General features: G+C 39.1%; 1 protein-coding gene across 7 annotated transcripts in view; it reads left to right on the top strand.

Annotated features, from left to right (window-relative positions):
* Positions 1-1,524: 1,524 nt before the first annotated feature.
* cep350 (centrosomal protein 350) overlaps positions 1,525-26,211 on the top strand; it is a 42,612-nt gene continuing 17,925 nt past the window's right edge. For 4 of the 7 annotated variants that reach the window (XM_061738260.1, XM_061738264.1, XM_061738261.1 and 1 more), the window contains exons 1-22: positions 1,525-1,843; positions 5,283-5,371; positions 5,515-5,558; positions 6,393-6,501; positions 7,441-7,606; positions 8,553-9,160; positions 9,322-9,435; positions 10,493-10,609; positions 11,885-12,004; positions 16,960-17,672; positions 17,817-17,932; positions 19,198-20,207; positions 21,064-21,217; positions 21,768-21,934; positions 22,112-22,298; positions 23,783-23,937; positions 24,033-24,196; positions 24,606-24,716; positions 24,852-24,992; positions 25,183-25,322; positions 25,614-25,721; positions 25,804-26,024. In XM_061738260.1, the coding sequence (XP_061594244.1) occupies positions 5,296-5,371; positions 5,515-5,558; positions 6,393-6,501; positions 7,441-7,606; positions 8,553-9,160; positions 9,322-9,435; positions 10,493-10,609; positions 11,885-12,004; positions 16,960-17,672; positions 17,817-17,932; positions 19,198-20,207; positions 21,064-21,217; positions 21,768-21,934; positions 22,112-22,298; positions 23,783-23,937; positions 24,033-24,196; positions 24,606-24,716; positions 24,852-24,992; positions 25,183-25,322; positions 25,614-25,721; positions 25,804-26,024 (4,741 nt within the window). In that variant the 5' untranslated portion in view covers positions 1,525-1,843; positions 5,283-5,295. The remainder of the gene's footprint in view (positions 1,844-5,282; positions 5,372-5,514; positions 5,559-6,392; positions 6,502-7,440; positions 7,607-8,552; positions 9,161-9,321; positions 9,436-10,492; positions 10,610-11,884; positions 12,005-16,959; positions 17,673-17,816; positions 17,933-19,197; positions 20,208-21,063; positions 21,218-21,767; positions 21,935-22,111; positions 22,299-23,782; positions 23,938-24,032; positions 24,197-24,605; positions 24,717-24,851; positions 24,993-25,182; positions 25,323-25,613; positions 25,722-25,803; positions 26,025-26,211) is intronic. The other 3 variants (XM_061738263.1, XM_061738262.1, XM_061738265.1) reach the window with 3 other exon arrangements.

The raw sequence follows: 26,211 nt of genomic DNA on the forward strand, positions 1-26,211 counted from the left end.
GAAGAATCTTATTTAATCTGCCCCTTTTCCCCAAGAAATCAATTTACAAAGAACATAAATAAAAAAATTAAAAAACAACAACAAAGTAAATAAAAAAACTAAAATAAAATAGCTGCCGGCCAACACAGACAGTCACATTCCTTTTTGGTTCTCAAGTTATTATATAACTTATATATAGTATATAATTTCCTTAACATACTGGCTTTAATTGTTCTTTTAAATATAATGTTTGATTTGGATTCTTTGTTTTCTTTGTTCAAATTGTTCCATAAATTGATTCCTTTCACAGAAACACAACGTTCCATCAATTTAGTCCTGAAACTTGTTTTTTTTTTAAGATCTCTGATCCTTTTATACTTGCTTTCTCTTTTTTCAAATCTTTTCTGAATGTTGATTGGTAAAGTTTTCTTATGAGCGTTAAACATAATTTGCAGAATACTATAATCTATTAATTCATGATATAAATTAGATTTTAAATGTTTTTCTCTATTATTGCGCCTGGACTTAGATTGGCTGTACGTGTGCGTGAGGAGTTTTTTTTAATTTTTTTTATTTAACATTTTCAAAAAGTACAATGATTACATATCTTCATATATCTTCACATTATGCAATGTCAAGTTGAACTATAACCTATAAAGAGTATAAATCAAATAAAATACAAAACAAAAAGCACAACACATTAATACCAGCCAGGGGGGATAAAATTATAACAAAAAGCCAAAACATTTACATACATTTATGGTTTTGATTGCTTTTGAATTAGTAGAAAACTTAATAGAGTCCAGGTACTGATTTAATTCACAATGAAAAGTAAAAAAGAGGGTTTTTTTTGTAAGAATTTGGATTTGTGGATGTGGAATTTTGCAAGGATAATCAACAAATTAATAATAAATGTTTCTTTTGGCTTTGTTCTAATCGTTACATGGTCAAAAACACCAAACAACACATCCTTTCAAAATAATTTGATGTGGTCTGCATGTATTTTTTTTTAATTTTTTTTAATTTAACATTTGCAAAAAGCGTAATGATAACAAATCTTCACATTATGCAATTTCACGTTGAATTATAACATATAAAGAGTATAAATCAAATAAAATACAAAACAAAAAGCACAACACATTATAACCAGCCAGGGGGGATAAAATTATAACAAAAAGCCAAAACATTTACATACATTTATGGTTTTGATTGCTTTTGAATTTGTAGAAAACTTAATAGAGTCCAGGTACTGATTTAATTCACAATGAAAAGTAAAAAAAGAGAGGTTTTTTTGTAAGAATTTGGATTTGTGGATGTGGAATTTTGCAAGGATAATCAACAAATTAATAATACATGTTTCTTTTGGCTTTGTTCTAATCGTTACATGGTCAAAAACACCAAACAACACATCCTTCCAAAATAATTTGATGTGGTCTCCATGTATGACAGTTCGATCATTGAGCATGATGACGTACCCCAACTATCGCGATACTTCCCTCTCACTCGCCTGCCGTCCTGGATACTCAGTTTCAGTGTTGAGAAACATCAACATAGTAACCCGGGAAAGGCGAGCTAGAGGCGGATACTAACATTTATCTAAACATATATGTACATTTTCTTAGCAATCTGGACATATGTACACTAGAATAAAAGCTGGAACAATGGGTTCATGTCCCTGAAAAAAGTTGTTCATGTAGTTGGTAGAAACAGCTAGCGCTGCTCTGCTAACACTAGCCGGCTAATGCTATCGTTAGCAAACAGACCTCTGATCCAACCTGAAGAAGTCCGAACAAGTTGGGATTTTCTCATCATGAGGACATCGGCGTGACAGTGGACACCTAGAAACCGAGTCATTTCCCGACAGGTACGTGAGATGTGTTTCCCAGCAGAGTTGCTCTGCCAGTTCAGCTGTTCCTATTGATATTAACGAGTTTAAGGCGGCGACTATTTCCTGGACCCAAGTCGTTTTGGGAAAAAAAGTCTTATTTAAATCAGCGGAAGTTTGCGAAGTTATTTCATTAAACCTATAGCGATTATCTTAAAGAGCCGGGAAGATGAATCGATGTTCAGGAATAATCTTTAGACAAGAGATCGACACTTTGGTAGTTAATTCACATCGAAACTGAAGTGTTGTTGACTACAAGGTGATACCAGCTGTGCTGCGACCCAGTGTGTAGCCGGGAACATTTCACTTCTTTTGCAGCTGTGGATTTAAATGACTCTCCTTGTGGCTTTGTTAAACTTTTTTTTATACTCAAATAATATCTCTACTTTTGAATCAGCTCATAACGTTCAGTTCTTGATGCAGTTTACGTTTTTTTTTTTTTTTTTTTTTCAACTCGTATGAAATTTTAGAGGAACAAGTCATGTGACGTTAGGGACATTGGTCGCTCGACTATCCAGAGGTGTCAAAAGTATTCACATTCATTACTCAGGTAGAAGTATAGATACTAGAGTTTAAAAATACTCCTGTAGAAGTTGAAGTATCAACTCAAGTTTTTTACTCAAGTAAAAGTATAAAAGTACTGGTTTCAAAACTACTTAAAGTATAAAAGTAAAAGTAATGTAAGGGGGAAAAAGCCATTAAGGACAAAAGCCATTGAAAATGAATGCATCTTAGTATAATGCAAATATATTAAAGAAGCATATATGTGTACTATTGAGCATAAACATGTGTTTCAGAGAGCAGGAGATATGATGACTAGTTACCTATAGGGCTGGGCGATATATAGAGATTTTAATATATATCGATATATTTTCAAACACGATATGGTACGAGACAATATCGTTTATATCGATTAAATTTTTTTATTTTATTTTTTTTATGATTTTGATATAGCTTATTTTGTGACAAATTGAATTGAATGTTATTTGAGATTTGCACAAATGTTTTGTTATTTGCACAACTATCAACCTCAGTGGAAAAGTCTGCCTGTTACTGTCTACATTGTATTAATTGCAGTGTATTTTAATTTAATTGTTATGCAGGAAAGGGATATTTGTTTTATTTTATTCAAGAAGCATTTTTATTCTATATATGCAGGCAGTTTATTTTTATTTCATTTGTTTTATACATTTTGATATTGTGCAGACCTCTGTTAATAAAGGTACCTGGGTGACATTTGGCACGAGGCTTTGTATTAAAACTGACTGTTTTTTTAAGGGCTTGGCTCAGAATAAAATGAAGCTAACGGAGATGCTATGCTATAATGCTTTGGGGGAAACCCCAATTATGGCACAGAAAAAATATCGATATATATATCGAGTATCGCCATTTAGCTAGAAAATATCGAGATATGACTTTTGGTCCATATCGCCCAGCCCTAGTTGCCTATAAGTATTGTAATGGTGCAAAAAGTCAAACTTCAGAGGCATGTTATCATTTATCCTAACATTTATTGGAATGTACATCCAAGTTTAGTTGCAGGAATCTGAGGGCAACGGATGTAAGAACAAAACTGGACAAGAACATCTGAAACAACCACAACCAAATTCACTCTATCCGGATGGAGCAATTAAACTGGATAGTTTTTTTTTAAAGGCCAAAATGAAACAGAGTAACAAGGCTGTTTTTAAAATTGAAGGAGTAAAAAGTACAGATAATTGCGTGAAAATGTAAGGAGTAAAAGTAAAAAGTCATCTGAAAAAGAATTACTCCAGTGAAGTATAGATAACCAAAATTTCTACTTAAGTAAGGTAATGAAGTATTAGTACTTCGTTACTTGACACCTCTGCGACTATCCGTCATTATAATCGCGATACCAGACTGATATAACGTAATAAAAACACAAATTACAGTTATACAGCCCATGCGAAGTCAGAAAGTAACAACTATTTCTTCCTCATAGACTAGAGTTCTGTGGAACTGCCTTCAACACAGTAGTGACATTTGTGGTGTGACATTATTTCACAAGTGTCTCCTGGATGGTTGTTGTTGTTATTTATTCCCTATTTTTGAGGGAGGGGCAGGTATAATAAGATTTTCTTCTTCCTGCTCCTTTCTGGTTATGGAATATGCTTTAGTTGATGATTGTGTTTTTGTTATTTTACTTGTTTGTTTTTTGTTTTTTCTGTTTGCATATTTCCATGATTCAAATAAATAAAAAATGAAATGAAAATGAAATTTAGTGTCTGCACACACATAGCAGGGCCCAACCCTCGCTGCTTAAATAACTTAGATAAAGGAGTATTAGTGAAGAGGACCTAATGCTGCATCTTGGATTTTTAGATTCTGTTGGGAATAGTAGTATCTTAGATCCACCAGCAGTCCATCTGCAAAAATAATGTTTTTGTCACTTAATTGATGCTAGACAAATCATTTACGGAACATTAAAAGTTACTGAAGGGTTAGCCTACCCTTACAGAAGATTTTCATTTGAATATTATGTTTGCCCACTTGTGATAGATTTTTGAATTGTTTGGGTTCACTCAAAGAGGGACAATTCTCTCAGAAACATGTTTATTTGCACTGGGCATTAACTGTTTAGAGTCTTCAAATTTAATTTTATTGAATTTGCTTCTTAAAGAGCAGTGTTAGGACATGTGGGGGTGTCCTTGGCAAATTTACTCTTTTTATTTGCTTTTCAAGAAAGTCAATTTTTAGTTGCTATTAATTTTTTTTTTGTTAGACATTTTGGATTCAGCCTTAAAGTCAAAAACTTTTAATTTAAAAAAAGTGCCCCCACCCCTTCCTTCTTTCACACATAATAAACAAAGTGAGTCAGATAGTGACATGGAACTGTTTTAAAAACTGGTTTTAATGCACAATTATGATCGCGCAGATACATTAATCACAACACATTTTGTTATTGATTTGATGACACCGGTAACTTGGTTGAGCATGACATGTGAACCCAACTTTACAAGTGTTTTGAAATAAACATCACTTTGCTGATGTATGACATGCATTTTTCCTCAAGGGAATGTGGTGGCGTAGAACCTGTTTTAAATATCTGATATTTAAGCTGCTGGCATGTTAAGTGTACAAGTTACGCAAAGGGTTGACTAGGCTGTATCCAGGAACTTCACTGTTATAATAGCATGCTCAGCATTAGTTAAACTCGAGCTCAGCATTCATTTTCAAAGTTTGTTTTTCTCAGCCATTGCCTTTTTCTTGAAAGGCATTATGCATTCTTGTTGCCTTTGTTTACCTCTTTGTTTTGATTTTCTAGTAACATTTTGATTCTGTAAACTTTATCAATATGATGAAACTGATATTTTTATAACTTTGTATGTTTCCTATTATTTAAAGTGTGCATCAATTTTCATAATTGGTTTACTTTTTGGTCTAATCTTGGCTTCAGGTGAATGTGAGAGATGAAGAGCAGCCGGAGGAGTGAAGCATCTCTTAAAAGATCAAATCAACTGCTTAGTGATCACAGTATTGGCACAGGTTTGTAGAAAATTGCAGCTAAATAGAAATTTGGTTTGAACTCAACTTTAAATGTGTCCCACAGTTGTTTATTAAGCAAGAAGATCACTCTTGTACTAAAATTTCATTTGTGCATTTTCATTCTTTTTTTTTTTTCTTCTCAGAACTGACGAGTGCATGGAGGAGTTTGTCTCAGTCAAAAGCTGCTGTAAGTGTTACTAAACTAATTTTCTGCAAATTGACTTCTTTTGTCATTTTTTTTGTATACCATTGACAGTTAACTGTTTGCATTGGAGTACATTCTCTGAACTGTGAAAATTAGTGATGCACCGAATGTTCGGTAACCAAAATTGTTCGGCCGAAAATAGCAAAAAAACAAGTGGGGAAAAAAACGAACAATTAATAACGGCGTGTGATGACACAATCAAACAGCGTACCGCGTGGCGTGAGGCGTGTGCGGTGTTAAATGCAGCAAACATGTCAGCATGTCAGATCATTACTTGGATGTGGGGAAAAAGCAGAGGACACGAAAAATTATCCAGGCTGGATTTGGGAAAAAGCTGCTTGGTGATGGAGACGGTCATGGGACGCACAGCGCAGGAGATCGGGGAGAGAGCGCAGAGAAAATAGCCCGTACTACAGATGCAGTGCACGAACCCTCACTGGCTGATATGTTTGACAAGGTCCTCCAAGAAAATAACCCAGATTTTTACAATTATTATACAAGGCTTCAAATTGCGGAGATCAGCCCCTCTGCGACCCGATTAATTGGATTTGAACGGGAGAAAATGAAAAGGGATTATGAGAAAAAATGCAATAAGTACAGTAAGACAAATTGTGACTGGCGAGTATTTCACTGCACATTTATTTGATTTATGTAATTGGCAAAATAAATGAAAAACTGCGAAGAACCATTGTTCGGTATTATTCGGTAATCGGCCAAGTGTTTATTATTAGTTTCGGTTTCGGCCATAAATTTTCATTTCGGTGCATCACTAGTGAAAAGTATTTGTAGAGAGCCTGACACATTCCCTCTTTGTAGCTGCGGCATATAGAAAACCGTTTAGAGGCTACACCCGGAACAGGGGTTATTCTGGGTTCTATCACTGACTCCCTCAAGAGGAAATCTTCCAGAACAGGTCGAACCAGGGGTGAGTTACTTTTAAATACTGATCTTATTGTTAATTCACTTCATCACAGGTTAAGTTGTCTAAAATGTTTGAATGATCAAAAAAAATACTGGGAGGATAGATTTGTACAGTCTTTAAAATAGAAATAAGTTGTAGAGGAAGAACAACAAAAAGGTTTGAGAGATCAAACTTATTCCAACTTAAAGTCCAAAGTTAAACGGCATTGACCATACTCAGTGCTATGAAGTGCTATAAAGACTAAAAGGCAAGTAATAAAAAGCAAACTAACGTCTGTTGTCTATCATTCATTTCACCAGTTTGTCACCATTTTTGCCTCACACACAATCCCTCCCCTTTTAAACACACGCTAGATCAACACATAATTTTGACTTAGAGAAATTTTGAGTTTTCTCAGACAACTCAAGGATTTACCGTATTTGTTTTATTTATTTTTAAAGAACAGTACTAAACATGTTGTAATCTTTTAGACAACTTATTGTTGCCCTGAATGCATCCTTCTGCTTCAAACATAGAGAAGCAGACCTCATAAACCTCCCTATCCACAATGACCATGTAAATGTGATAGCTGAGTACTTGACTTTTGTGTTTTCAGCATCATGAGAGCTCACAAAATGTGAATTTAAGTCAGAGAGCAAAATGAAAGTATTTTGTTGCTTAAGTTATAATGTAATATGTATTAATTTCACATTCGTGAAAGGGGTGTAATGGAAAGACAGGAATGTAGACATTTAGATGGCCATCTCATCATACAACTACGATATATGTCCTCTTTTTTTCATATGCTTTTAATATTATGTTTCTTGTTGCTGCTTATTGTAACTGAGTAAGAATATTGAAAACTTCACCATTAAACCCCTTTCTGATTCTGAATCTCTTGGGAAATCCCTAAAGGCCCCTAGGATTCTAATGTACCTTTTTTTTGTTATTTACTTTTTCTAGATGGACAACAAGTTGATGATAATGGAGGGTCTTCAAAACCCGGGAGTGGAAGTCAGCAGAGTCCATCAAAAAGCAGCTCGCGCAGTCCCTTGAGAAATGCTACCCATGACAGCAATGTACGAAAAAATAGCAGCGTGGAGTTCAAGGAACCGTTAGCCTCATACAGGTACGCACTATTCAGTCATGGAAACCAAAAGTCCTGTTTGTTGTTCCGCTGAAAGCTAACTCTGTAACGTAGGCTACATGTTCATTTCCATAAGAAGTACAGCTGCACAGTATGTTTTATTATTTGTATCTTGGAATACTGCATTTATTATTATATTATATTATATTATATTATATTATATTATATTATATTATATTATATTATATTATATTATATTATATTATATTATATTATATTATATTATTTTATATATATATACGGTATATATATATATATATATAATATATAATACCCAGTTATTTGCTTATTCAGGGATGTCAGGTAAAATTGGGAATCACTTAAATCAGTAATTTTCAAACTGTGGGGAGGGCACAGCAGCTTGACAGGAAAGGCGCGTTTCCGTTGGGAAAACGTAATGGGTGGAACTAATGTTTGGACGTTGAACAGCTCTGACTTACTTTGTGTTAAACAAAACAAACTGTGCTTCCATGGAGATAGGTAGAGGGAGAGTTGGAAGCATATTATCCACTGATGAAAGGTGAATATTATGCTTCTTCTCCATGCTTTTACCTCTGAGATCAACTTATCTGGTGCTCCATTACTGAAAACAAATTACAAATCCAAGCTGAACATTAAACATATTAAACAAAGTAAAATGACAAATGGCATCTAAATTTCCTTCAATTTTTTTCTGTACAAAGGAGATATTGGTTTGTATATAATGTCTCAATGTCTTCAGCATCTTACATTATCTGCCTTTGTATAGTTTATTCTTCAACAACATGCAATTTCTTTGATTGCCACAAGCAGTCTGATAGTAATCTTGTGACAGTCTCAAACTGTAGGAAAAAACAGTTCTGACCCCCACCTCCCAATTCATAGGCCAGAAAATTGAGAGTAAATCTTGATCCTCTTCTTGATCCCTTATAATCTGGTTTGTACACAGAGAGGTCACGCCTCCACCACATCCCTTCTCTCAGTCAGAGGCCTACAATCTGCAGTCAGTGCCAGGGTCTTCGTACCTATCCTCCACATCCCACTCAGATCCTCTGCCCAGCCTGCTGGTCTACCAGAGAGATACCAGGGACAAACAAACAAGCGGGGATCTGGACAGCATACACTCGTCTGCTGTGGAGAGCACTGCAGTCCGTTTCCTCAATGACCAGCCAGTTCTGGATGTTCTTCAGGCAGAGGAAAAATCTCTCAAAGCCCAACTTATGGACAGCCAAGAGTCAAGCCCATGCACAGCTCCCATCCCGGGATCTTCTTCACATCACGGGGGGGAGAGTTCTCCTTCCACAAGTCCTGGCTCAGCTTCCCAACGACTAGAGAACTTAAAGCGACATCAGCCTGATGGGAAACTTGAGAAGCTCAAAGAGCGCATTCGAAGACAGAGAAAACATCTTGAGGAAGCTGCAGAGAAAGAAAAGCTGCAGAGTCATCTGGAGCAGCCTGTAGTTGCATCTGCACAGAGTAACAATGCTGGTTCAAGAAACATGCCTGCAGTCATGATACGGAAAGTAGCAACTGCACCACCGGCACCTATATACAAAGGTATTTTAATTGAAGGTTGTTCATATTTTACATACTCACATCTCTTTTGACCTTGGTTGAAATAATCTTTGTTAGGATAGATTGATGTTGTAAGAATGCAAATTTTGACTGTTTCTGGAAATTTGATCCTGCAGCTCACACATTTTTCTTCTTAATCACAGGTTTTAACAATACTGAGACAAAAATCCAGACTCCCGATGGCAAAGTTTGGAAAGAAGAGGAGTTTCATAACCTCAGTAGAGAAATTTACAGAGACCTATCGCGTCAGTTTGATGGTAAATACAGAACACACATGTTGGCTCTGTGTGTTTTCCCCTCAGATGTTCGCTGTGCTGATTTGACTAGCAATTTTATCAGTTTGTAACATAAATGTAGGAAGGTTTGGGTTTTCCTATGTTCCTGGACTCAAACCACGGTAATTCATTATGACTGAATTGCATGGATCTAAGACATTCTCATTATGTGTGATGTTCTTTATATACAACAATCAGAGTTGGTAAAATTCATTCTAGTGAGCTGATACAGTGGTTTAGTTGTTAGCGCTGTTGCCTCACAGCAAGAAGGTTCTTGGTTCGACTCCCAGGGCTGGCAGAAGTCCTTTTGTGTGGAGTTCGCATGTCCCATGGTTGCGGTTACTCCCGCTTCCTCCCACAGTCGAAAAACATGCATACTAGGTTAATTGATGATTCTAAAGCCAGTGGGTGTGATTACGAGTGGGTGTGGTTGTCTGTCTATGTGGACCTGCGATAGACTGGCGACCTGTCCAGGGTGTATCCCTGCAACAGATAAAACGGGTATATAAAATGGAGGGATGGATCGCTTGTAAAAGAAATATCAAAGGGTGTACTTAATTTTTTTTTTTTTAAGACCCCACCCCTTGTTTTAACTGAATATCCTGATATGTAAAACTTTACAGATGAAAGGGGTTTTGCTATTTCTGTGACTGTACATCGGTCTAATAATAATAATAATAATAATACACTTTATTTCTATAGCACCTTTCATACAAGAATTGCAGCTCAAAGTGCTTCACAGTAGGAACATAGACATGTTAAGAACAATGAGAAATAGAGAAATAAACAATAATAGCAAATAAAAATGAAAGATAAAAATTATCATATAGAAACATTTAGGTGCAATGATATACAGAATTTTGACAAAATTCAGTTCTAAATTCCTTTTATAGAACAATTACTAGAATAGGATAAAAGCAATGTGGAATATAAAAAGGTAACAATACTGCACTGAGTCGTAGGTCATACCACACACACTGGTCTGTGCTGTTTCTGTTGGTTTTCTTTTTTTTTTTTCATTTACCCCTCTGTGTTTTAGAGAGCACCAGGCACCAGCAGCAGAGGGAACAGAGACCAGAGAGGTCCAAAGAGAGGAGATCAATGAAACCAGTTAGGAAGGTTCATAAAGTTGCCACTGATGTGAACTCAAAGCCAGGTATAGTATTTTCTCTAGTACAGAGATTCTGAGCATCAATATCTCTGACTTCCTGTTAACTATTATGCCTGACCAGTATGTTAAATGCAGGTGGTACAGTTGCTGATAACATTTTTATGATACTATTTCTGCACAAACCCAGATAACAGAATCCTGCAGCTTATCCATCTTTATGTCTACCCTACTTTACATAATGCTGCATTTGCCGTATCCAAAAGTAGGTAGCACAAAACTGTATGTAAGCTCTCCCAAGAGGTCCAAAGTGAGCCAGTTAAGCACACAGAAAACTGAATAATACAGTAATAAAATAGATTTGTCAGCTATTGACAGAAACCTTACGGTTAAGGTGTAAGACTCACCTCCACATTCAATTTGGACATAGGAAAAATTAAATCTGAAACTCTGGAAGTTGACTATATAGCCCTGTTTCCACTGAGCGGTTTGGTACAGTCCGGTACAGTTCAGTATGGTTTAGAACGGCCTAGAATGGTCCAGTCAATTCAGGTGAGCGTTTAAACTGCAAGTTGGACCGCTGTGGAGCATGCGGGGGTAGACCAAATGTGGCATCATAGTAGTACGGCGACAAAAGTGAAGCTACCAACAGCAACAATGGATATCATCATTTTGTGAATGGTGATTTCTAATGCTTCTTCTAACTTTGGCGTTATTGCTGAAGTGTGAAGTGTCTCTGTTTCATTTTGGTGCAGCACTATAAATATCCCTCTGTGGCCAGGTTCACTTCGCCTATCCACCGAGCATAAACAGCTGCTTGGATTGTTCACATACACTTTCATTTCCAGGAATGGCTCTCTGCTGTAGCTGACTTAGTGATATATACTGTAATAATTACTTGAAACTGATATTTTTGTGTTGACTATTTTATTTGGCAAATGGAGAAAAAATAAAACTGCATAACATAATATGATTATATGCTAGATAGTAAATTAGGCCAAATCAAGACAATCCTTTTTTCCTCTGAAAAAGTGAGTGATATGTACAAACTGATAAAATAAACAACATGCTTTGTTAGATTATGGAACACCCACTGTCATACACTGCAGCACATTAACTTAAAAAGTTTACATGGAGCCACTTCATGCTGCAGGGGTTTTTCATCAGTTATCAATTTTATTCAAGGGGCTGTTAAAAACTCATATGAAAATATATATATATCGTTTTTTTTTTTACTGTAATGCAGTTTTTATTGAAATAGATTATTGCATATGTTGTTAAGCTCCCCCCCCCCCCCCCCCCCCTCTTTTCTATTTGTTGCAGTAATTAGCCCAGCATCATGGCGAGAAGGCCAGAAGCTGGTAAAGATGGTGCTTGGTCCAGTTCCTAAACTTCCCAGAGAGGAGCACTGTCCTCGTTCATCTGACAGACAGAGTCAAACAGGTGAGGCTCAGGATGCCAAACCATAATCCCTCGTTTGCACACGACCACACATGTTCTGTCAAAAGACACTGTAAAGAGTTAGCTTGATAGACACAGAAATTGTCTTAAATGGTCAAGTAGGCTTTAAAAATTTCAAAAAATTTTCTCTTTGATGTGAAGATTAATTATTTGCACCATTATGTTTAATGTCTTGTATAAGATATATCTTGAAAGTGGCTTGGTCTTATTTTTCTTTTTTCTTTTCTTTTTTCTTATTTTTTTTATTTTATCTTGTTTTTCTTCCAACTCCAAATTTAGATTTTTGTTTGTTTATCTCTTTTAACGGCTTAGAAAGTCTAATGAGACTACATGCAGACCAGTTCCTGTTTTAAATTGCCATTTTGCTCCAAAAATGTTGTGTTCTTTCCTAATTATTTTATTGATTAGGTCAGTGCTTTGGAGCCTTTTTTGAGCAAGAGCACATTTTTTAGAGTTGGAAAAAAAAATCCCACTGGAAAACACCACTCTGTAATGTGGATTTTGTCATAGCTACCTGTTGCCTGCATCACTGTTTTCTTAAATTAACAAGGCACTGATAAATATAGAGTATTTAATTACCTGCCAGTCTTTACCTTGCTAGAAGACTATTACCCAAGGTGATATGGTGCTCAACAATGACAAATCCTTTGCAGCAACTGAATAATATTTTATTTGGACTAATTAAGTGAACTTGAATAGTTTTCGTGGCACCTTGACAATCTCTGGTACAGTGGTTGAAAATCACTACCTTAGGTCACTATACGCATAAGTTAAAAACAGCTGCTGCAGTAGGACGTCTGAACACTTAACTAGTAAAATAATCACTCAGAGTTACAAGGTCTCTGTTTTATTGTCTGGGATGGGTGTGCATGCTATTTTGGGTTTCTCATTGTGAGCAAAGTTCTGGCTTTTCTCCACTGCGTATTGTATTTTCTTCAATTAAAAACACAAAAAGAGGCTTGTGAGTCTAAGTTGATGGACTTTTAGATAAAGAGATCCATGAACTATTTTGTGGGGTCCATTTCAGTTTGACTGTAGGTTTCCAGTTTTAATTAAGTTGTTGTTCTTGATACACCCTGTGGTTTTCTCCTGTCACACAATAATCATTTAAACTCATAGTAATTATCAACATGTGTTGACTGGCCTGTGAAATAGCTTTCAAAAGGGATGATGGACTTAAGGATCTCTTTAGCATCGTCTTTGGCATTGGAAAAAAAAACCTTTTAGGGACTTACAATAACTAGTGGAACAGTGATTTTGTTTGATACATTTATTATCTAAAGTTAAAGACATTTTAACTTTAATGGGTATATTTAATGTGTGATGTCATTTTTGGAGGTAACTAGAATATTTAAAAACATCAAATAATCTGTAGCTGCAACTGCACACTCAAAGCTTAATCCCTTCACACTCTTCCTGCTGCGTCTCCCCTGGGTACCATTGACTGGAAGGAATAGAGATTGACTGGCTTTTCTGGTTGGATGCACAGTAAGACATGGCTTAAATTCCAGAGGCTGCCTTGAGTGCATGCTACATGTACCACGGATGATGGCAGCGAAGAGCAGGGAAATGAAATGAAGGTCATTACAGGCATGTCCTAAAACTATCTGGATTAGATACGACATGGAAATCTTCAGGTTAGCTCAGATTAGAGTTTTCCAAAGAAAATCCTCTCCCTCAGCCTCATTTATCTTGTGTATCCTATCTGGGTCTGTGCAATTTTCTTCTTTTCTTTTTTCTTTTTTCTCTTCCCGAAACCTTTTCTTGTATTTGGGTCTTAGTCTTAATAATTGGCTCAAAAATCTTTGCAGTACAGCTTTTACTGAGCATACTGCTAAGCAAAGCAGCAATAAATGGCATGGTAAAAGTGCTTGTATTTCCAATTTACAGATGCACATTGTTATTATAAGTGACTAACAACATTAAGGGGGGGGGGGGGGGGGGGGGGTCCTGCACTATGGGCTCAGGTTTGATATCCAGTTTAACTATTTAAACGTGTGTAAGAGGTGACTACAAAAGCAGACTGCCATTTGTAATCAGACAGGGACACATATTTTAGACATCAGGGATTAAATGGACTACAAACTACTATTCTTCTTATATCTTGTGAGGGATCAGAGCGGCCTCCCCACGTACAAGGGGACAAGGCAAAACTGGACCTGGGTGATGAGGTGTAAAAAGAACTTTGCAGAGCGTAGAATGCCACAAAAGTAAGGCTTTTTATTATATGCCAAAAAGCACAAAAACATACAGGCGAAGGCAAAAACAATATTCTAACAAGAATGGCACAAAGTGGCATAGCCTCACAACAAGCTTCCTTCAGCAGCCTCCCTCTGGTATACGGCTGCTGTTTTTAAACCCAGGCAGGGTGGAGATGTTGATTGGACACAGGTGGGCTCCAATTATCAGAACCAGGCACACCTGTGTGCTGCTCCCCCGCAGACCACGCCCAATCCTCCACTCTGACACACACATTAAAACAATGTCCGGTGATGGTGAGAAGGGGAGGGGTTGCTCACTTTCTCACACTTCCCTCCCCCTCTGGAGTCTCGCCAACCCCGTTGCGAGACAGGAAAACGGCCATTTCCTCCGGTTGCCGGCCGCTTCCTCCCAGTTGCCGAGGACGCTTCCTCCCGGTATCCGAGGACGCTTTCCTCCCGGTATCCGAGGACGCTTTCCTCCCGGTATCCGAGGACGCTTTCCTCCCGGTATCCGAGGACGCTTTCCTCCCGGTATCCGAGGACGCTTTCCTCCCGGTATCCGAGGACGCTTTCCTCCCGGTATCCGAGGACGCTTTCCTCCCGGTATCCGAGGACGCTTTCCTCCCGGTATCCGAGGACGCTTTCCTCCCGGTATCCGAGGACGCTTTCCTCCCGGTATCCGAGGACGCTTTCCTCCCGGTATCCGAGGACGCTTTCCTCCCGGTATCCGAGGACGCTTTCCTCCCGGTATCCGAGGACGCTTTCCTCCCGGTATCCGAGGACGCTTTCCTCCCGGTATCCGAGGACGCTTCCTCCCGGTATCCGAGGACGCATCCTGCCGGTTACAGACCTCCTCCTGGTCACCGGGTCTCCCAGACTCCTGCTGGTCACCGGGTCTCCCAGACTCCTGCTGGTCACCGGGTCTCCCAGACTCCTGCTGGTCACCGGGTCTCCCAGACTCCGCCAAACCCACGGCGTCGCTTCCCACCTCTTCTCTCCAGTTTTCAGGTGGCGCCAAAGATCCCACCACTGCCACCAAATGTGAGGGATCAGAGCGGCCTCCCCACGTACAAGGGGACAAGGCAAAACTGGACCTGGGTGATGAGGTGTAAAAAGAACTTTGCAGAGCGTAGAATGCCACAAAAGTAAGGCTTTTTATTATATGCCAAAAAGCACAAAAACATACAGGCGAAGGCAAAAACAATATTCTAACAAGAATGGCACAAAGTGGCATAGCCTCACAACAAGCTTCCTTCAGCAGCCTCCCTCTGGTATACGGCTGCTGTTTTTAAACCCAGGCAGGGTGGAGATGTTGATTGGACACAGGTGGGCTCCAATTATCAGAACCAGGCACACCTGTGTGCTGCTCCCCCGCAGACCACGCCCAATCCTCCACTCTGACACACACATTAAAACAATGTCCGGTGATGGTGAGAAGGGGAGGGGTTGCTCACTTTCTCACACTTCCCTCCCCCTCTGGAGTCTCGCCAACCCCGTTGCGAGACAGGAAAACGGCCATTTCCTCCGGTTGCCGGCCGCTTCCTCCCAGTTGCCGAGGACGCTTCCTCCCGGTATCCGAGGACGCTTTCCTCCCGGTATCCGAGGACGCTTTCCTCCCGGTATCCGAGGACGCTTTCCTCCCGGTATCCGAGGACGCTTTCCTCCCGGTATCCGAGGACGCTTTCCTCCCGGTATCCGAGGACGCTTTCCTCCCGGTATCCGAGGACGCTTTCCTCCCGGTATCCGAGGACGCTTTCCTCCCGGTATCCGAGGACGCTTTCCTCCCGGTATCCGAGGACGCTTTCCTCCCGGTATCCGAGGACGCTTTCCTCCCGGTATCCGAGGACGCTTTCCTCCCGGTATCCGAGGACGCTTTCCTCCCGGTATCCGAGGACGCTTTCCTCCCGGTATCCGAGGACGCTTTCCTCCCGGTATCCGAGGACGCTTCCTCCCGGTATCCGAGGACGCATCCTGCCGGTTACAGACCTCCTCCTGGTCACCGGGTCTCCCAGACTCCTGCTGGTCACCGGGTCTCCCAGACTCCTGCTGGTCACCGGGTCTCCCAGACTCCTGCTGGTCACCGGGTCTCCCAGACTCCGCCAAACCCACGGCGTCGCTTCCCACCTCTTCTCTCCAGTTTTCAGGTGGCGCCAAAGATCCCACCACTGCCACCAAATGTGAGGGATCAGAGCGGCCTCCCCACGTACAAGGGGACAAGGCAAAACTGGACCTGGGTGATGAGGTGTAAAAAGAACTTTGCAGAGCGTAGAATGCCACAAAAGTAAGGCTTTTTATTATATGCCAAAAAGCACAAAAACATACAGGCGAAGGCAAAAACAATATTCTAACAAGAATGGCACAAAGTGGCATAGCCTCACAACAAGCTTCCTTCAGCAGCCTCCCTCTGGTATACGGCTGCTGTTTTTAAACCCAGGCAGGGTGGAGATGTTGATTGGACACAGGTGGGCTCCAATTATCAGAACCAGGCACACCTGTGTGCTGCTCCCCCGCAGACCACGCCCAATCCTCCACTCTGACACACACATTAAAACAATGTCCGGTGATGGTGAGAAGGGGAGGGGTTGCTCACTTTCTCACATATCTCATCTGTTTTAAATTAACATTGACATTCAGCCACAAAGGGAACTTATTTTTTCCTGCTCTCTGTGTGTGTGAGAGCCTGATTACTAGTGACATGCACCTCTAACTTCCTGCTTTTCTTGAAATGTTCAACAGTTTTCCGTCGCCGGTCACAGCCGCATGTCGAGCCAAACAGAGACTCTCGCCCAAACAGCACAGAGAGGCCTCGAAGTGGATTTCAGAGGCAACCCACAAGCCACCCCACAACCACAAATATGCCCATGTCTGCAGTTCAGGAAAATATGGGAGTAAGCTCGAACCTGCTGTCAGCAGATATCCAAGGGATACTTGACGACCTTCAACTAGATTGCAAACCTGCTGAGAAAGAAGAGAGGGCCCGTAAAAGCTCCCGAGGTGGCAGTGGTAGTAGAAGAGGGAGAGGGAGCTCGGGGTCACGAACAAGGACGCCTGTCTCTGCTTGGGGAGCTACAGTGGCAGTAAACGGCAGCGTAAGAATTAGCCGTAGTGCCAGCCCGAATACACGCCAATCAGATAGCACCAACAGGCCTGACAAGGGGGACAAGAAGCGACACTATGATGCAGATTCAGTTCGGCAGTACATTGTGCGACAGCAAGAGGAGAGAAAGAGGCGTCAGGCTGAAGAAAAGAGGACAATGAAAGAGGAAGCAGAGAGGAGAAACCAGAGACTGCAAGAGCTCTACAGAAAGCAAAAAGAAGTTGCTAAAATTGTGGCCCTTTCCACAGAAGTGCCTGTGGTCCCAGTACAAAAGCGACTACAAGAAACCTACACCAAACTGCTGCTTATAGAGGAAACACAGACACAGCATGCTGCTCCTTCCCATCAGACGGTATTGTTGATCCATATAAAACAAGGGCATTTCATTTAAACACAACAGCTATTTTTGAGTATAATGATTTCTTAAATAAGATAAATATTGACAGTAGCACCTTTTTGTACAGAAAAATAAACACTTTTTTGTGTTCTGTTGCAGGTGCCAATGTACCTGCCATCAGGAGAGTCGGACAAAGAGAACAAAAGACTAGAGGCCCCACAAAGCCCCTCGAGTAGTGACAAGTCCTTGAATGATCAGCCTCCACCATTATCAAGGTCATTTATCAATACTTATGTCAAATGAAACTCTGCAAGAACACACATTCTGTCTTTTCATGATGATGTTTTTCATAATCTTCGGGTGATAACACAAAACTTGGGAAACTTCCTCATTTAGAGAGGACGCACAGAGAAAATGTTTCAAGGCTTTATTTTAACTTTTTTGTGTGTGTAGTACTACAGAGATTAAATGTCTTATAGTACAAAAAAAACTTGTTGCACAGACCAAAACCTAGATGAAGGGATAAGAAGTTTGTGTTTTCATGAACCCTCTCACATATCAGTCTCACCAACCAATCAAAAACAAGCGTGTAACATGACTACAGTCTTCAGAGAAATGGCATTTGTCCAATTAGAAAACATGGTTGAAACAATAGTGGCAAAGAAAAGGGGAACTTCTGTTGTATGGACGTATTTTAGATTTAATAAAAAGAGATGTACTGCATAAAAGGTTGCTGTGCAAAATGTGCCGCAATCCAGCTGCAATGACAAGAGGCAACATCATAAGCCATTACCAACATTTAAGGAAGCACCACAGGTGGCTTTGAGTAAAGAGTCATGTGAAACTACACATTTTTTTAAATTAATTAATGAAACAGGACGATTTCTTTGTCTTTGTAACATTAAAACCATATGAAAAATCCTCATGGTGGAACAGGAAGATGACCAATTCCATTACCCACTTGGTTAAAGACATACTATTTGTCAACAGTGACCAATTTAGGTTAGAAAATCTTTTGATAGAACTTTTGCATGTATTCCAGTCAAGTTACCCTTTCAGAATTTTATACAGATTGTTTGGAAAAAGTTGAGATGGAGCTGAAAACCAGGTTGCTGCGTCACGCTGTACTACATTGGCGATGACAAGATTATTGCCTACAAACACTTTACTTCCCTGTTTACTACATGAATCAATGTGGAAACATCTTAGAAATCTTATGTGAAGTGAATTTAAACATTTTGCCTTTTATCGTAAATTGATTCATAGTCAATTGTTGTCAGAAAAGGTGCAATTATATATTTTCTATATATTCAAAATTATGCAGCCCTACTGGATCTTTCATATACTCTCATCTCTATCACAGACCTATTTTCCTAAGTGATGTATGTTGCAATATAAATCCTGTATTTGTTTTAAAGTGCTTAGTTGTTAATGGACATGGATAAGCTAGAATATGAATGATTTGATTTGACACATGTTTAAGATTTTCTTTTGGTTCCCAATATAACTTAATCTTATTTTGTGTGACTAACTATTGCAGAAACGACCTGGATGTCGGAGTTGTCTCTTTGTTTCATCCAGACCATCTGCATGCAGCTCTTCAACCAGAAGCGGGTTCCAGTAGCAGTTTTCATGCACCTCCTCCTGAACAACTCCTTTCTCAGTTATATAGGATGGAGGCAGCAGCTGCTGCTAGTAATGTAAATTACACCTCACAAGCAATTAGAGCTCCTTCCAACATGTCTCAGTATAAAATGTCCCGTATTGAGGCTCTGAAGGCCAAAGCCGCATCGCTCTCCAGCCGTATTGAGAGTGAGGCACGGAAGCTTGCCGGACAGGGGATCAACTATGGTGCAACAACTTCTATGGATTTTGATACTGGTTTGGCTCCTAGAGCCTCTGATCTCGATGCTCAACGTGTGACAGAAGCAGCTGCTCATGCTTCAGAACATAATGGTGTGTCTCTGGGGAATCAGAGGATTACAAGTCACAGTTTATACAATGGCACAGCTCTTCCAGGAGTAGGCAGTCTACATGACTTTAGGGAAAATGAAGAGAATACGCACACCAATTTCCCCAATCCACGTGTTATTTCTGCTGATGTAGAAGGTCCCACTTTTAACAGTTACGCTCAAAAGAGGAGAATGGAAAGTGACTTGGAAATGGAAGCAAGATCAGATGAAGTAGCATTAAGGACAAAAAGTAATAAAGAAAATCGAGCAGATCTCCATGACTCAAGTGCCGGTTCCATTAGTGAGGGTCCTCTTTTAAGTGAAGGGAGTTTTTCTGAGGATGAAGCATGCCCTCCTCGCCGTTCAAGCAATCCTATACCAAGACCAGATTGCAAAGAGACAGCGGATTATACTACAAGTCAAATAAAGGATCATCAGCGGCTGTTAGAGTTTCAGAGGGAAGCAGCAAAGTGCTCACCCCTCAGCCCAACATTTTCGCAGCTGGACAGCACCAAAGGACACTGGGAAGAACTGAACAAAGGGAGCCCTCTAAGTGTAATCAACATTTACACCAAAAATCTCCATGGCCATGTTAAAAGTAAGTGTATTTGCCTGTTCAAATCCCACTTCAGCAGGTTTTAATCCCCTAAAATTCCCATCAGTGTTCCTCAAGATACCTTATTTCCATGTTTTTGTGACAGGAAAAAAAAAAAAATTTATCATAGGGATAACAAGCTGTGTATTCATAAACTTTAGAGACTTTCTGGTTAAATGAAGGAATTGCAAATGAGAACTGGACTTAAAATATGAAAATCCAAATTACTCAAGGACTTTTTTTTAACTGGCTGTTGTTTTTTTTTTCAGTTTAACAAAGCAGTTGTCTTTAAACCAATCTCAACCATATTTACTTTAGCTGGAAATTTGCAGTGTCTCTAAGTGAACTGAGTCTACTGCTGTTTAGTTTAACAACTATGGATGGACAATTACAAGAGTTGTAACCATAAATAGAATGTGAAGCTTTTACACATTTTACAAGTAGATTCTCCTTTTCCCTACCTGCTTCTCTACTGAGCATGTGCTAACATCACCTCATAGCTTGGGCTAGTTTCTTATTCGATTGTTTTGTACACCTTCTGCAAATTACCTGAAAATATCACTCAGTAGTAGTCAGGATTTTTATTTTTATTTATTTTTTTGGTTAAAATCAGTGTGATGTATGCATGTGGCTGACCTTACCTTTTTAGAATTTAGGTAGTACTCTTAAGATTCAAAACAAAAATCTTGAATAGCTTTTAATATTCATCTGAGACCAAAAGGTTTTGTTCTCAGTAAACTTTAAATAAAAAGGTAACTTTATTAGATCCACCTAATATTTCTCTTGTGAAAACCAGAGTTATTATGTAACAAACTGTCAATCTAGATAATATATTTTATTTCTCCCCTTCCTCCTTTAGTAGGTGAAAGAAATCTGGAGAGGAATTCTCCATCTGGCCATTCTTTGCATTCTGGAAATGGTTATGGAGTTGCGGGAGTATATGAAGATGACTTTGTCTCATCACACAGCTGTAAAGCCAGTGAACATTTAAAAAGAGCCTCCAACTCACCCAGGTAAAAAATAAGAATATATCTTTAACATGACCACTGGGTGGCATTTATGTCACACAAATCGGAAGGCTTTTTCAGGACAGTATTTGTAAATATCCATCTAGGCTTTTACCACAAACACTAATCAACATAATAACTACCGGTAGATGCACAATGTTTCTGGGTGTGCTTTATTTGATATATATATATATATATATATATATATATATATATATATATATATATATATATATATATATATGTGTGTGTATACATACATACATACATACATACATACATACATACATACATACATACATACATATTTAAGCACTTTAATTTGATTTAAAAGTGAGCTGGTCATTTACATAATTTAGCATTACTTGACCTTCTATAATTATATAAATCTGACCAAGAAGTGAGAGGACACAAATATACATTATATATTGTTATTTAGAATGTATGATGTATTGCTATTTACTTTGGTTGGTTATAATAAGTAATACAACTTTTATTTTGAGGAAAGATTTTATCATACTCACACACATAATTTCTTTCTCCCCTTTAATGTTAGCTTGAACAGTCATGTTAAAGAGCTGATGCGGAAGTCTTCTCATGAAGACAATACAAGAAGCATTAATTCCCATCATTCATCTTTCCCTTCATTCAGTCAATCACATCTTTCCTCCCCTTCAACATCTGGCTCCTCACCTCATTCCAGGCATTCCACCAGGAAAAGAGGTGAGACTACTTTTTCATTACTTTCTGAGTTGGCTATGAATTTGAATCTGTATTAAAGTAACAATTTTAAGCACTGTTACAAATAAGACAATTAAATTAAACCATTGTCTAAGGTCATATGTTGCATGTTTGAAGTTCCAAATCCTGATGGTGTAAAACTATTCCCTATGACTGCAGGAACACCGTCAGACCAAAGTGATGCCACTCTTGTTGAAGAGCAGAGGAGCTCTTGCTCACCCCCTTCTGAAGTGCGATCCTGTGACTCCAGAAAGAGAAGTTCAGACAAAAGACCTGCCCTTTCCCTGGCCAAAAGTGTGCACACTCATGATACGTTAAGAGAATTTACAGGGCATTCTCCCCAAAGGTAATGATAATACTTACAGATTAAGTTTGTGTTAGTCGAGTTGAGTCATGCCCAAATAAAGAACTAAACCATGTGATTTTTATAAACATTCTTGTAATTGAAATGAATACTCAAGAGCACCGGAAGATGAATTAATTTATAATCTTAAATCGAGCTGTCTCAGTTTTTTTCTTTCTGTGGTTATCCGTAACCTTTAGCTCAACATTATCTTGTTCTGTTGGCTGACACATATTTTTATCTTGCCGACATGTCCAGGGTTAGACTTCAGCAGACTCCCGTGACCCTGAACCGGAAAATTAATAGGAAATGAGTTTTTTAAACTTTAATTGCCGTCTCTGTACACTCAGGCACTTTGTGTTGTTGCTGTTCCAGCCACCCCAAATCTTGTTTTGTGGATTTTGTTATTTAGCTGCCAGTTCAAACAGTCATGTGGCTCGCTGCTCTGTTGTAGCCTGAGTGTATAAGCAGCTGTGCTGTGAGTGCCAAGCAACAAGCTGCAGTTCGACCTAAGAGCAGAAAACACTGTGTGTTTTGTTTTTGGGGCCTACTGGGTAGTTTTTTTTGGGTCAGTTGGCTTCACTTCAGTTTTGGCATTCTGCCTGTGGAAGTGAAAGTTTTGTTTTTTTCTTTTTTCCCCTCATCCTCCTTTAATGTTACTGCACCATAGTGACATTCAAGCTTTCTAATGGTATTCTGAAGCCCAGGTGGCAGATTCTTGGGATTCTGTGGTGACTAGGTGTACTACACAGTAAAGGCTTTATATTCTGACAGGATTCTGTCTTCCTTCTTCTTCTTCTTCTTCTCCCTCTTCTTCTTCTAGTAGAAGTTGGAAGTTACTTTTGTGGAGAAATACAAGAGGTCTGAAAAAATGTTAAGTGTTGTTGTTAGAATTTTTACTGGTCATTGGCCTTTGACAAAGTGTATTTATATCAAACGTGCATATAACAGCTTAATGTATGTTTACATTGATGCATATATAAAATAATGATACAGTTACTGAGAATTGAAGAACACTGAACACTGAAGAACACTGCAGCTATTCATAATCTGAGCCCCTCGCAGTAGGGTTGCACTGCTTTATTAACCTCTGAGCTTTATAGGGCTATTGGTGCCCCCTGTTTATCATTTGGCCAACCTAATCCTCTCTTCAAAAGAGTGCCAACCAAATCAGTAGACCACACTTCAATTCGTTCTTTAAACCCAAGTGTAATGCTGTGATATTTTTATATATTTTAAGTTACATCAATTACATCAGCAATTTGTATAATATCATTCCCTAATATTTTCACATATTTATGTTTTTATTCAGAATCAACTTATGTATCAAAACATTGTTATGAGTCAAATATCTACAATAGTATTTTAACTGGATGCACCATAACCGATGAGCCTGGTAGTTAAAGCTACAACTACTTCATTAGAGATTTTGTCCTCTAGTTTTAACTGATGCAGTAACTGGAATTTTATTACTCTATTTTTTTCAGGCCCAGAATGCCTTCTCCCTCCCGCTCTCCAAGCGCTGGTTCTCCTGCAAGAACAGACTCTCTCAGTGAGCCTTTGAGAAACGCGCCTCTCATTGCCAATATCCCAAACCCAGGCACCTCATCTCGCGGTTGTAGGGCAGATATGAGATCCACAGGTAAATAAGTTCTACTTGGTTGGTTTTTTTTAAAATTTATTTCCCACCCCATGTGATCAATGTCCGTCATCTTTTATTACGTTTCTTTCTCTTAGGCGAGCTACAGTATTCCCCTGCAGTCCTACAGCAGCGTATGACAGCAGAGCTTCAATACTTTGAGTCAATTCAGGAGTCGCTTAAGCAGCTGGGGGATGTGGAGAGGCTGATGGGTGTGTCTATGGCACAACAGGAGAGTGCATCATTGGCTCAAATGCTTAAGGTAAAGGAAAACATATTTTGCTCTTAGAAGTAAGCATGATCTAATAATGGTATACTGTATCAGCATTTTTATGTATTAGAAGTGGAGTTGGGATTAAACATTTAAAGCAATCTACAATTTGGTGATGATGTACTTTGGCATTTAGTGCATAATTTGTCTTTTTTGTTTTTGAAATGTCTTTGTGTCTGTGTATATATTTCAATAGTTTTTGTGCGTGCGTGCGTGCGTGCGTGCGTGCGTGCGTGCGTGCGTGCGTGCGTGCGTGCGTGCGTGCGTGCGTGCGTGCGTGCGTGCGTGCGTGCGTGCGTGCGTGCGTGCGTATAATGAATACTGTGCTGCCTATGATTGTATTAAGAGTATGTGTATTGATAATCTGAATTGACCTGCTTTCTGAACTTAATCCCTTTAGGCGAAGGAGCACCGCCATGAGCGTGACCTCTATGAACTGAAAATCAAGGCTGAAAGAGAAGCTCTCGAGGCAAAACTACAGATGGAAGAAAATAGACAGAGAGTGGCAAGGGTACTACCCACATTACATGTTTCTTATTTCGATTTTGTAGATTCAGTGTTTTTTTTGGTTGTTTTTTTTAGATTTTTTTTAAATCTAAGGTTTGCTTTTATATTTCTTATGTGTATAATGTATATTTTTGTATAGGCACATATAGAACTGCAGGGAAGCTTGGCAGCATCTCAGAAAGAGACTTTGGAAGCCCTCCAGGAATCAACTGCTAAGATGATGAGCCAACAGGCTGAGCCAGCACAACACACAGCGGATGCAGCTCAACACATTAGAGAGGTTTACAATAACTTATTTTATCCCTTCCATGAAAACTGCCTGTGTCATAATTTTCCAGTAAAATCGGATTGATTGATTGTTGAATTTCGGTCAAGAAATAACACTCAGTAAATGAAGGAAGGCAATACAAAAAGCATGGTAAAATTCACCAAATTAAATATTTGATCTGTGTCTTTTTGCTGTCTTTCAGATGACAGAGGTGGCCCGGTCTCAGATTGTAGGAACTTTAGTTGCCTCCACTGTTGCCACTGATTCTGCCATATCAGACCAACAGGAAGAACAAGAGAACAGCTTCATAAAACAGCGAGATGACAAAGGGGAATCTGACAGGTAAACTAAAAGCAAGTTTTTAGTTATTGCATGACAGAATCTTTTCATAGCAACATTTGATTTTAATATTTAATACCTTAATTGTGTTACAAATTTAAGGTTGTGATTTAATAGACATGGATCATATGGTTTAAATTGAGAATAGAAAAAATATGTTAGACATGGGGCATTGTGTATTGCGCCTAACAAAAGAGCAATTCTCTCTCACTCAAAACTTTAACTATAAACCTTGAGGGCCCAACTAAGTTTTTGTTTGGAATAACTCAGTCTCTTCTGCTTGCACTTTTATAGTTTTCGGAGTGAAGTTTGTAGTGGAAGAAGCAGGTCAGAAGTACCTCTGTCTTCACTGAACAGCTTCAGCCAGTCTGACTCGCTTTCCTTCAGAGGACCCCACCTCAGGTATCAATCAACCACTGTTTTCCATAAGGTTTTGGTTGCAGAAAGAATAAGAATAAAATAAATCTCTTTCCCCCTTACTCAGTGGAGCTACCTCTAGCAGCAGCCACCTCAGCTCTTCGCATGTCTCATCATGCCACAGAGATCGGACGAAAAATGATGTAGCAGAGGGAAAGCAGAGGAATGAGAGAATCAAGGAGAGACTGGAGGGGGAAGCAGCCAGCAGCTCGATTGAGGAGGACATTCCAAGACCAACAACTGACTCTCTCTGCAGTGACAGTATCCCTTCTGTAGTGGATGAAAAAGGTGATCAATAGCAAGCACAACTCTAATTTAAAAGTTCATGTTTACAAGTATTCCCATTTTATTAATTCAGTAGCCAGACGCTTCTTTATTTATAATATTTTTGGGAAAATAAAAACAATGGGCCTCATTCATGAAATGTGAGTGGGATGAAATTGTACGTTAACTTTGTGCAGAGCAGAATTTGCGT

The sequence above is a fragment of the Cololabis saira genome, chromosome 13 (genome assembly GCF_033807715.1).
Source record: "Cololabis saira isolate AMF1-May2022 chromosome 13, fColSai1.1, whole genome shotgun sequence".
Lineage (NCBI taxonomy): Eukaryota > Metazoa > Chordata > Actinopteri > Beloniformes > Belonidae > Cololabis > Cololabis saira.